The 12,836-nt window shown below is 41.8% G+C and overlaps 1 protein-coding gene across 1 annotated transcript; it reads left to right on the top strand.

Annotated features, from left to right (window-relative positions):
• The first annotated feature begins 1,728 nt into the window (after positions 1-1,728).
• On the top strand, positions 1,729-9,868 carry LOC119725258 (F-box/WD repeat-containing protein 7-like). The gene is made up of 2 exons (XM_038196598.1): positions 1,729-4,204; positions 9,135-9,868. Exon 1 carries the CDS (start codon positions 1,782-1,784, stop codon positions 3,306-3,308), a length of 1,527 nt encoding a protein of 508 aa, XP_038052526.1. The 5' UTR covers positions 1,729-1,781; the 3' UTR covers positions 3,309-4,204; positions 9,135-9,868.
• Positions 9,869-12,836: the final 2,968 nt, after the last annotated feature.

Genomic DNA, 12,836 nt, shown 5'->3' on the forward strand with positions numbered 1-12,836 from the left:
TCAAGGCTGTGGCAACTGGGGGGGGGGGGGGGGGGGTTAACCCTTCCTATCTCGTTTAGAGGCAGATATGCATGCAGGAAAAGGGGAACATTCCTATACAAACCTATCGCCCCCACCAAGAATGGATCAGCCTCTGCAGAGTACAGCAGATTTTACCAAAAAACAATGCCATGTTAATGCCAATTCAATAATAGGTAGAAAACTGAATGTTCTTGACCCAATTCCAACAATTAATGTGTATGTAGCACCAAAAATAATAATGACTGGCAAGCCAATTTCATAAACTGCTTTTAGATGAATACAATACTTATATATTGATCAATCCGTTTAAAGTTTAAACAGAACATTTAAACAGAATGATCCTAAAAGCTCTTTCGTCAACAAAAGGGATTTCACGAATCATCATTCAAGTTGTCTTCAAACATCACCAGCGATAAACATCAGTTTCAAAGTAAAAGTATTCAATAAAAGGTCCTTTTGAAGGCCCGTCTTATTCAGTTGGAAACCAGTGGATTTTACAAATCACATTGTTGCCTAAGCATGGTTGTCATGGGCGTAGAGACTTCCCTTTACATTCAAATGCCCTGTTTCGACCGGCGCTTTAACCCCCCCCCCCCCCAGATTTGTAAAGAGTGCCTTCTTTTGGTAACACGTGCCTTTTTGTTCTGGAAAGTGCCCGTTTAAAAAGAAATCGTGCCCTTTTCTGTGTCATTCGCCATTTGCTGTAATGGTTGACTTTTGTTTTGAATTTCGCACCTGAAAAGCACCATTATTGTCCGTTTGTGTGCGTAATTGTCGGTTTTGAGCACTGCCCCCATCGACGGATGCATGGTACCGGTCCCTCCCTCCACCCCCCCCCCCCCCCCCCCTCCCAACACGCACACACACGGGTATAACGCAGCAACGTTTGTTTATGGTGTAAATCGAGTATTGTCATTTGTTCCTCTTCCCTTTTCCTTTGTTTGTACCCCACCTTTTTTCGCAACAGCTCTCATTTGTTTTGTTCACATTTTCTAATCAAGGTCGTCCTCGATTTGGTCCCTGTCCTCGATTCACCGAATATGTTGCACATGTGTGTCCTCGATTTACAATATAAACAAACTCACACTATTTGATTTTACGGAGGCAAAGTGGGTACATTTCAGCACGGATGTGCAAGTGCCCTTTTTTCCAGGAAGTAAATATGACCTTGCTACACCCTAGCTGGTTGTTAATAAAGACAATGTGTACTACAGTCTGTTGTTACAGTAAAGAAATGACACAATGTGCTTGTTTCAACAATTGTTGATGAAACAAGTATTATGTGTCATTTTCTTTCTTTTTCAATCAGATCACACAATATTTTTTTTTCATTTTGTGTGTGTGACGAAACAGGTTTTAGGGTCATTGCGTTTAAATGGAGATATTCTAGGAACGGACTCTGCAAATTTAAGCATTGTTTTCATCTAAAAGTAGTTTATGAAATTGGCTTTCCAGTCATTGTTACTTTTAGTGCTACTTTTTATTTTTTAACATGAAATATGTTTTGGCGTTTCGGGTTCCGCTGTATTTTAATCGCTCTGTGTAAAGGAAACTATGAGGCACATGTATGGTGCTAATAATTTATGAAAACGCCTAAAGGCAATTTAAGGAGGACATGCATTCCTGTTCATAGGACCGATTTTCCCCTTTCATTTCCACCTATTCACTGTGAAATCACATACTGATTTTCTTGCACAGCTACCATGGCCCTTCCTGCGTCTAAAGATTACTTTACCAGCCTTCCATCCGAGTTGAAGAAGATGATTTTGAATGACATGACGGTCAAGGATCTCTGTCACGTGGCATTATGTAATCGATCCTGGAGAGAAGCAGCCAATCAAGATGCCCTGTGGCGCCCTCTATGTCAAGAGAAAGGATGGGAGCGCTATGGTACAGTTCAAGATATTTGCAAAGAGGTTCCGTTTAAACCTACTTTACAAGAGCAGGAGATGGGTGAAGGAGGCGCTCCTACATTCCCAGTCGATGCGGTTGTAACCGGCTCAGACTGGCCTCAACTCGTGACTACTTGTAAATGGAAGGAAGTCTACATGAAGGCAAAGCACCTTGAAGAAAACTGGAACAAAAACCGTTTCTTTGTCGCAACACTTCAGTTTGGCTTAAAGGGAATCAGGCCTAAGAAAGGCCCAGCCTATTATCAAGACTATGACCCGGAAGAACCGTCCGACCTAGATGAGGACGAAGTTTATATGTCCGACAGTAACGAATACGATTCTGACGATGCTTTTGCACGTACTAGAGATAAACCGTCCGTCTGCAATCTGGCAGGCGAAGGAGACTCTCTAGTTGCAGGTATCAACAAAAGCACGTTGCAGATCTGGGACGTTTCTCACGGAGAACGTCAACATGTCATTGATGCATACATCAGCAACAGGCCCGAAGCCTTGAAGATGAAGAGCGGCGTCATAGCTGCAGGATACGGTGACGGTTCAATTCGTACCTATTCCGCCCAAACTGGAGAGCAGCTGCAAGTCATGTCGGAGCGGCATCGTCTTACTGTGTCTCGTCTCTTCTTTGATGGTGACACAATTGTTAGTGCTGCTACTCCAGAAGGAGTTAGGTATAGACGTTTCTCAGACAATGATATTTGGGTCTGGAATGCTGCAGATGGGGCCCGTCGTTGTATCCTCAAGAGCGGCTCGATTCTCGCTGGCCTGGACTACAAGGACAAGATCATAGCAGGAATGTACAATGGTAATCTGCTTCGAATTTGGGAAGCGCGCAGTGGGGCTTGCTTACATGAGATCGATTCAGGTATTTTGGTACCGATATCGTGCCATCTCGGAGATGGTATGGTCATCGGCGTTTCTACAGATTTCGTCGTAAAGGTCTGGAACCTGGAATCAGGGAAGTGCGTCAAGACGTTTGCTGTACCAATTGATCCAGAGGAGCAGACAAATTTCGCTCTAGCGACTTCCTGCGTGTTCAATGGTCAGCTGCTTGTTGTATTTTCAAATTCTTGGGCTGTTACAGTAATGGATCTGGACGGAGAGCGAATCGGGACCTTCATGACTAGTAACCGTAGTTTCATGCAACCCGTTTGTTTCCATGGCAACAAGCTGGTTACAACATGGTGGTCTTCTGAGGGCTCATGCTTGTACGGATTATGGATGGTCGACCCTTCGAAGAAATCTAAAGGCAGTTTCAAGATCGATAAGTTCACAGATTGCCTCATGGAAGCCAGCCATTCCTGCATGTTGGCTTGGATAAGTGATACCAAACTGGTCTTCGAGCAGAACCGTCAAATTGTACTGAGTCACTATTGGTAAATTCTAACTCAGCCCGTAGCTAGAAACCCCCGCCATCAATATCATAAGATCGCATTCAGACATTGTAAGCAAAAAAAACCTAATTATAATTGACATTTTTCTTTTAAATCACGTCAAAAAGCGTGTCATTGTTCACTTTTTATTTTATGCATCAGAGAATTTGTCGGCGTTTTCACGAAGTGGCGAAATCCGCCCACACATCGCAAACACTGCGTTGTGAGGAAATCGGTTTAAAGTTGGTCACTTTTTGAAACTGTCATTTCGCCACACTTTTAATCCAAACTTCAAAATAGTTTTCATTGATACGACAGCTCATTAGTTAAATGACATGACCAAATACATATTTCTGCAATGGATGTGTAGTTTAAGTTAAGAGCTGTTAATTACGAAACGGATTCGCCACTTCGTGAAAACGCAAAACGCAGAGGTCAGTGGATTCGCCAAACTTGAAAACGAGGCCAAAAGCACTTCGCGCGATTCTACGCGCATGTATACGCGCACTGTCAGTGAATACGTTCAATCAGCGTGGCCGCCTCGGTTTAGATCGACTAATGGTGGAACTTGCTATATCATGTGTAATAGGATGAATTTTGTGCCCCCCATTTTTTCGAATTCCTAACTCCCCCAGACTTAGGTCATTCACTTTCTTAGAAGTGTGTGGGTTGCTTGGCAGCGCGTGTGGGCGGTTGGTAGCAGAACTTGCAACCAACCACAATAGTCCTTGAGGAGGAACTGTATAAATTCGGTGGCCAGTGAACTTTCCCTTCACTTGACCACTGAACTGCAATTAACAGAGACAGGTAGTTGGAAGCACCCAGCTTCACTGTTTAAACTGTCTTCTGTAACCTCCAACTGAACCTGCCATATTCATGTATTCATCCTCTGTCCTGCTCTAGGTGAGTTCGATAATACTTTTATCTTACTTTTACTCCTAGGTTAAAGTGTTTATTCTTTACTCGAAGTTTAGACCGAGTCGTAACATGTTGTTATTATTACTATTATGTTCCTTTCAATCCATCACTGTATTGAGTTGAGAGTGTTGTTAAGTTTAATAGATGAATATTAAGTTCTTGGACATTCCAACTTTGGCCAATTTCCACTTGAGAAGTTCTCACTGCAGTTGACAATTTTTTTTATGATTTCGTTGTTGTCATTTCTTGAAGCAAGCACTATTTTCTTTTGGATGTTTGATGCATTTATTTTCACATAACTTGATTTGAGAAGTAACCATGTTCTCTGAAAGTAGAACAAATTCCAAATTGATCGATTCTCTAAATTGTTTGAGTTATCTTTGATTTTCTTTGATTGATCTGAAAGTTTACGTACTAAGATTTGTCATTTTTGTACAAAAGACCTGTGGCGACTCTAGTCTAAATAAAGTGGAACTTTATTTAAGAAAGAAGAGTTTGTAGGACTACATGTACAAAAATCATGATTTATTATTATAGACATCCACTGATTATTTGGTTAACTTTTTGGCATATTCCAAAAGACAATCAGCTATCTTATAATCATTTTCAGTTAGTTTTGACTAGAGTGAAAAGAGGAATTATTTCCTTAGTACAAAATTCTGTGAATTTGTAACAGTTCTCTTTGATCATTTGATAAGTGTATTCATTTTACTTGATATATCTAGAATTATATAGCCTTTAAAGTTTGATTTTAGTTTAGTTTGTTTCAGTAGCTAGCCTTTTTCTGTATTTTCTCTATATCCAAGTTTTCATTTTCTATATTCCTTTTTGTTTTAAGATTAATTTGATTATTCAGGGTCTTGGTATTTTCCATCCTGATCAACTTTTACTTTCTTATTATGCGTCATTCGAATTCACTGAATTGTTGTAAGTGTTGTGATGCAACAGGTATAACCTTGTCATGCCTGAGGCATTGGTCTTGGTATAATGTCCTTGGGGTACCTTACTCACTTCTGGGTAAGACCAACCTACATGTACATGTGCATGTACGTACATATGCGCACTAGTGGTAGAGGGCATTGACCAGCACTGGTGACCATGACAACGTTACACACAGCCTCTTGTTTAAAGGGACTTTCACTTTTGCTTATTTTGTAGAATCCATTTACTTAGTAATTTATGAAATTAATATTGATATTGACTTGACCACTGAACTGCAATTAACAGAGACAGGTAGTTGGAAGAACCCAGCTTCACTGTTTAAACTGTCTTCCGTAACCCTCCAACTGAACCTGCCATATTCATGTATTCATCCTCATAGTAGGGGGGCCAATGTGCAGATTTGGGTTCCCGTCGAAATTTCATGTTAATTTATGGCAACCATTATAAATGTAATCTTATGAGTCCTGAGAACAAGAAAATTGATGTTGCCATTTTTTCCATTGACCTTTAGTGACCTTGACCTGAGGTCAAAGTTCATGGGTCATTTTCAACTAAAATTTGCCTTACGGAAGGGTTTGCGAAGATTTTCGAGGCAAGTCAGCACATATTGTATTTGGTTGAGAGTTTCTCCATTATAATAAATGTTATTATTAATGTATTTATGGGTTTTCCTGAAGAAAACATGGAAAAATATCACTTTTGCCCGAAAAGGGCCGGGTTGTTTTGACCATCTCACGCAGATTCCACCCCCCCCCCATGACCTCGGCCATCGAGTGACGAAAAATTATGAAACTTGGTACATGCATAGAACAACATAACATGAACAAACCCAAGAAATTTCATGACTATGGGTTAAAGGGTTTTGGAATTACGGCTAATTAATTATTCATAAGCACGTATGGTAATTCAAATGTGTACACTACGTATATATGGGGAAATTCAGTTTTGACGGAGGGTAGCGCCGAAAATATTTCGCTGCGCGGCAACCTGTGTTTCGAATGTTATGTTTTTGGTATCAAAAGATGTGCAAGACTCGAGGCTAAAAAGTCAGGACAGCTCAGGCCGTGAAATAAATAATTTTTTAAGAGTATCGCGGAAAAAGTTGAAAGAGGGAAAACCGCCCCCCCCCCCCTTTTAGGGCCAAAATATGACCAACCCTTTAGTGCCTGGCATCTAAATATGAAATGTTGTAAAGTGTCCTCTGCAGTACCACACTCACACAGGGTGTTTGTCGGTTGAGGAAAATCCCCACTTCTTTTGGTGCGAGCCACTCCAGAGCAGAGGTGATTTAAGCACCTCCAGGTCTTCCATCCTGCATTGGATCCTGTAGGTAAGGCTTCTGCAGGCTTGATTGGCATCTCATGTAGTGGGGGAGACGCCACCAGCCTGGTCAATCCAGGAGGTACACACTTGGGTCTTAATAGCAGGGTTGATCGCTTTCAGGTGACTCACAGTGTAGCACTGCTGTGACTGGTCAAGAGCATCGGTCAACGTCTTCCCTTGGGGGACCGTTCCTTTGAAGACGTACTCTACTCTGCCTTTGAATACTACAAAGAAACGATGGTTCTTCAGTAGAACACCAATAAACTGGGTAAGGGTCAGGTCTGCCTTCATGTCCAGGATCTTCTGAAGGAGTCAGCAACGGTTAACACTGTCAAAAGCAGCTGTAAGATCAACAAAGACAGCGCCGGTGATCTATTTTTTTTCTGATGGAAGCAGTCCTTAATGTACTGAGTGAGGTTTAGAAGCTGTCCCGTTGTAGATTTGCCGGGACGGACGCCTGCCTGCCTGTTCCTGTATCAGTTGTTTCTCAATGAAGAGGCAAGAAGGTTGAGGAGGAAATATTCCAGCAACTTGAATGTGTGACTTTGGGACGATAAGTTTTGACATGCATTGGGTCTTTCCCGGGTTTTAGGAGGGCGATGACCTTCGACTTTTGCCACACTTTAGGTATTGTTTGTGTGGCGGGGCAGGTGTTGATGAGCTGGAGTAACCAATTTGAGGCGTTTGGTCCAAGATGTTTCAGTTCTTTGGTGAAAATGTTATCCAGTTTGGTTGATTTCCTATTCTTTATTTATGCCAGTCGCAAGTTCATTAGCAGAGAAGGATTTGATGAAGCCAATTAGGTCGATGGCGGGGTCTTTCTGGCGGAGCTTGGCTTTCGGTCGCTTATTAGGAGAACGTGGCACTTTGCCATTTAAATAGCAGTTGTTGTGGGCTATTTGGTTGGCGGTGATGTTACAATGCTGTTCACTTGGCTGAGCCTTTTTTTATATTATACTCCAGGCTTGGAGGCCATATTGGCTTCTTGGCCATATTGGTGGTTACCACAAGGGTTTGCCACAAGCTTTGAAGCTGTTCTGATATGGCTGTTATTAATTCCTCCCCAGATGAGATGGTATCGACAGCAAGAGAGTCGTTTTCATACATGCGTTACTATTTCCTGTAAAGTTCAGCACTACGGGATGCTAAGCCGGGGATGTAATCAGAACGGCAGCCCCTAGGGATGTTCTTGCACCACCACATCAACAAACCGGTGTCATAGTTATTAGGGGTTGGATCAATGTCAGCTAGGTGGTGTTTGAGCTCATTGGTGAAGCCTTCACAGTTAGCCTTACTAAGTTGAAACAGCGGTGGAATGGAATTGTTGCGAAGAGACAGCAGCAGTCACTTTGATTCCAATAGGGCGATGTCGGGTCTTTGGAATGGGGTCAAGGACCATCTTGTTGCTAAGTGAGGTGATGTTGTGGCTCACAAGGGCTAGAGCAGGGTTGAAACTTTATCTCCAGCCTCCACTGTGGAAAAACTTTGACAGTTTCGCATTGTGCAGGCATGCAACTGTAAACTCACCAAAAAAGAGGAAATTCCTAAATTCAGAAGACTTTGTACAGTGATTTTCAATTTTAAATGGCAAAAATGAGAATAAAAAAAGAGGAAATCAGCTGATCCGAGGAAAAGTTGCATGCCTGATTGTGAATAAGGCTCAGTTGACTTGCTTCGGCCACCAATTCAAAAGCGTCGACGTCTGTGCTGGAATGATAGCCAATGATGCTGCTGTGGCTATTAAATCCCCGATAATTATGCGTGGCTTGGGCTGTTTTGTGGATTGTGGCGGTGGCATTAGGATGGAAGACCTGGAGGTGCTTAAATCACATCCGCTCTGGAGTGGCTCGCACCAAAAGCACCATGAAGAAGTGGGGATTTTCCTCAACCGACAAACACCCTGTGTGAGTGCGGTACTGCAGAGGACACTTTACAACAATTTCATATTTAGATGCCAGGCACTAAAGGGTTGGTCATATTTTGGCCCTAAAAGGGGGGCAGATTTCCCCCCTTTCAACTTTTTTCGCGATACTCTTGAAAAGTTATTTATTTCGCGGCCTGAGCTGTCCTGACTTTTTAGCCTCGAGTCTTGCACATCTTTTGATACCAAAAATTGAATTACCATACGTGCTTATGAATAATTAATTAGCCGTAATTCCAAAACCCTTTGACCCATAGTCATGAAATTTCTTGGGTTTGTTCATGTTAAGTTGTTCTATGCATGTACGGAGTTTCATAATTTTTCGTCACTCGATGGCCGAGGTCATGGGGGGGCGGAATCTGCGTGAGATGGTCAAAACAACCCGGCCCTTTTCGGGCAAAAGTGACATTTTTCCATGTTTTCTTCAGGAAAACCCATAAATACATTAATAATAACATTTATTATAATGGAGAAACTCTCAACCAAATACAATATGTGCTGACTTGCCTCGAAAATCTTCGCAAACCCTTCCGAAAGGCAAATTTTAGGTGGAAAATGACCCATGAACTTTGACCTCAGGTCAAGGTCACTAAAGGTCAATGGAAAAAATGGCAACATCAATTTTCTTGTTCTCAGGACTCATAAGATTACATTTATAATGGTTGCCATAAATTAACATGACATGCCAACGGAAGTACATTGGCCCCCCCACTATCAGTCCTGATCTAGGAACAAAGGACACGAGTGCTTAACTGGACAGTTTGCATTCATAAACTGACAGCTAGAGAAGGGGTATAGACATATCCTTTTGGACCCCGTTTTCGTCCAGTTGTCTTGCTCTCACTGTTCAAAGTATTGAGAGCGTCATCAAGTCAAGTCTCCAATTCTTCAAGTTTCCCTTCATCAAGTCAAGTCAAGTCAAGTCTTCAAGTTTCCCTTCATCAAGTCAAGCAAGTCCCGTCACGTTCCGCAAGTCCCGTCAAGTTCCGTCAAGTCAAGCAAGTCCCGTCAAGATAGGCCCTTTAGTCATCCCTTTTTATATTCATTGTATTAATTGTATTAATTGTTTTGTAATTATTAGAACCCTGGGTTTTCTTTTCTTTTGTAATATAAATATTCTTTATTGAGGATATTTGTATTAGATATACAACGTTTGAAATCTTATCCCTTTTTAGACGGAAATGAAATAAAACTCACTGGTTTCAAGCAAAATACACAAGCGTATAACCGGTAAAAATTAATTGTGTCGGCGTATAGCATTTGACTATATCATCCCCGCTACACATGTACTTATTTTGTACAAATTAAACACGTTTGAGGATTGTGGTATTACATGTACAAGTTCAAATGTCAAAATTGCAGTTTCTTTTAACTGGTATTGCATTTCCTGCAATGTGACCCTGAACAATAGCTAATTTCTTATATCTTTTCATTTTAAGGGAGGTTTATATGGTTATGTTGAAAACGTGGATGGACCCACTTATGTAACTTTTCACGCTTCAGTGGCTGCAACTGCATGCATTTAAACCCTTAATAAAAATAAATCATACAGACAAGCTACTCTTAATTTAGCAGAACTTCTTTATTGATGAATTCAGGTATTTCTGAATTTTAAAATTAAGGAATTTTAAAAGATTAAGAGGTTATGTATATGTTTTACATTGATAATTGATATTCATAAAATGGGCCGCCCTGACACTATCTCCACTATAAACGCTACAAAATTAATCACAATGAATCGATTACAACTGAGACTTTTAATGCTTCATCTGAGATTTTAAGAGGCTAAACTCCATCGTTACTTGAAGAAAACTCTTCGTTCATAGGGTATTAAAGATAAATTTGTATCGCCTAAAAGGCAGTGGTAAAACTATGTCCATGTTATTTCCATACAATTTTCAGTCAAATGCTTGGTTTCTGTATTTATTTATCATTTTGTTGGACATCTACAAATAGATTATTGACACATAATGCACGCTTCAAAATATTCAGTTTCATTGGAAGGATTTTAAAAAAATCTTACCCTGAAAAATTATTAGGCAATCTTTAAGCTGGTGAACTATACCAAGAGGAGACAGCAGTCTGAAGATAGTTGCTTTTAAATATATTTGCAGTGGACATTATTAAGATTTTATTTTTATTATTATTATTAAGAACAGATTAATATCACACATAATGGACTCATGCATTTCAACTTGAAGGGGTTTTTGTGCAAGCAATTAGCCTAAATTAGGACACGAAAAATGTTATGTTGGAATCTTGTCCATCATGCACAGCATCGCCTGCAAAGGCGGAGAGAGAATGAGAAAGGGAGAAAGAGTGGTAATTCAATTGTTTGCCATTATTCAACACATATTCATACTTGCTGTAACCAATGGTTGCTAACAGGTGATGAAGAGCTTTAGTCACCGCTCATCATTTTCAATTTGCTTCTTAATTTCAAAACCAAATATCATCCTGATCCATTCAAAACCTTAAGCAAGTATTAGCAAGAATCCAAAAGGCACAATAAACAAGGCAACCCCTTGTTTAGTGCATGGTTTATGTTGGTGAAAAACAACAACTTTGGCATTTATGCTTCGTGTTAAATTACATTTATAACAAAAGATGAAGTGACATTCAAAAATGATAAAGCTGTTGTTTTTCTGGACAGAGTATACTGTAACGGTCCGCCTATACTTCGTCCCTGCCTCCAGCCGGGAGATGCCGCCGGACGGACGCTGACAGGATTAGGCTTTCCCGATGAGCGGTTACCGGGAAACGCGGGACGTTACCTCGTTTGGAGGAAGTTTACCCCAGGCATTGCAGTGGACCAGCGATACTCGCACTCAATCACTCTCACCCTATTAGGCCCAATAACTCACAGGAGACAATGATTAAGTCTCAGTCCTCTTTATATAACGTAACAATGGTGTTTTATTGTGTGCGCCTTGACAGGCGACTCCTATATAGGCGTCTATCGCTAACTCTAACGTGGACACAATGTTGGCTGCTTATTTTAACTCTTCCTGGCCAGTAAACTCACCAACTAGTGATGTAAAGGCAGCCCGTCCGGTTGGTCCCTCTTCTAGATTAACTCGCTAGCGGATAATCAATTGCAGCGCTGTCAGACCTGCATGAAACTGACTGACGACTCACCCAAGAAATAACTCGTGTCATGCGCTTCTGCTTGTGACTCAGCTTGTGATTGACAGAGTGAGTGAGTGAGTATCGCGCGCGCGGCTGACGCACGCTTTTATACCCGCGGGCAGCGCGTGCATAGACAGTAGCAGCGCGGAGACCACCGACGCGGGCACCAGTACCCTAGACTGGCACTATGTCCAATGTTTCGTTACACAGCCTCGCCTTAAGTTTGGTCAGACCAATAAACTTATACAAAAATAAATAAAAGAAACATTGGTCCACCTAAAGTCTCTTAAATTTTGACATAAGGTGATCTCTACTGGACTTCCTGGTCCTAGATAGGTTCCTAGCTATACAGCATAACTTCAATTAACATTAAACTTCAAACTGTTCGACTTTTATAAACACTTCTTAAATTTATGGCCTCAATAAAGTTAACATGTAAACACTAAGTTTAAACAACTCCTAAGCTTAATCGGTAAACTTAATTAAACAACTTGCAAACTTCAAGGTGTCAGGCGTTTAAGGTGAAACTCCTGGTTTCTGTTAACTTGTGAACTTAAAAAGATGTAAAGGCGTCTAAGGTGAAACTCCTGGTTTCTGTTAACTTGTGAACTCAAAACCCAGCTTTAAAATTAACATCAAAAACGCGCTCGGTTTCCTCTCGGGTAACCAACAGTCCTCCATGGTACAGACTACGGGTCTTCCTCTCGGTGATCTTTGTCACGTTGCCAATCATGGAGCCTTCCAGTTGTGCGTTGTTAATGGAGGGTCCCACGCCTTCTGACCTCGAGTCCTTGTCCACGATGATCCTACGAATCTTCACCGGGGGTGGCGACTCAAAAGTGTGGCCCGCCTTCCCAGGCTCGCTAGCCTCTCTCAGTACGACTACATCGTAGTGACGGGATGCAGAATCGTGCAGGGGTACGCATCTCCCCAAGGTAAGTATCTGTCTTCTCCGTCTCGGTGATCCTCACGACTTGCCCGGCAAAGAACTTCCCAAGGGGTATCTCTCCTGGTTGCCGTATCGGCTCCTCTGGTTTAGTGGCAGTGCTACACATCGATTCGACATCATCGGGATCCTGCTGCAGTTGCCGGACCAGGCTCAAAGGTTTCCCTCCTGTCTGTGGCTTAGGGGTATTTTCCGCCGGCATGCTGTCCCACAGCATGGATAAGGTAGGCGAAACCGCTATCTCGAGGATGTCCTCACTTGCTAGGAGCGGTCCCGCATCCAACTCTGTTTTGGAAGAGCCGTGCCCTGCAGGCTCTCCATGCACTTTCTCCAATGGGTGACGCCTTCGATACCGT

Source organism: Patiria miniata, unplaced genomic scaffold, assembly GCF_015706575.1.
Source record: "Patiria miniata isolate m_02_andy unplaced genomic scaffold, ASM1570657v1 HiC_scaffold_19, whole genome shotgun sequence".
Taxonomy (NCBI): domain Eukaryota; kingdom Metazoa; phylum Echinodermata; class Asteroidea; order Valvatida; family Asterinidae; genus Patiria; species Patiria miniata.

Excerpts from the sequence above, each read along its gene's own strand:
- LOC119725258 (XM_038196598.1), top strand. The coding sequence starts at position 1,782 with ATGATTTTGAATGACATGACGGTCAAGGATCTCTGTCACGTGGCATTA.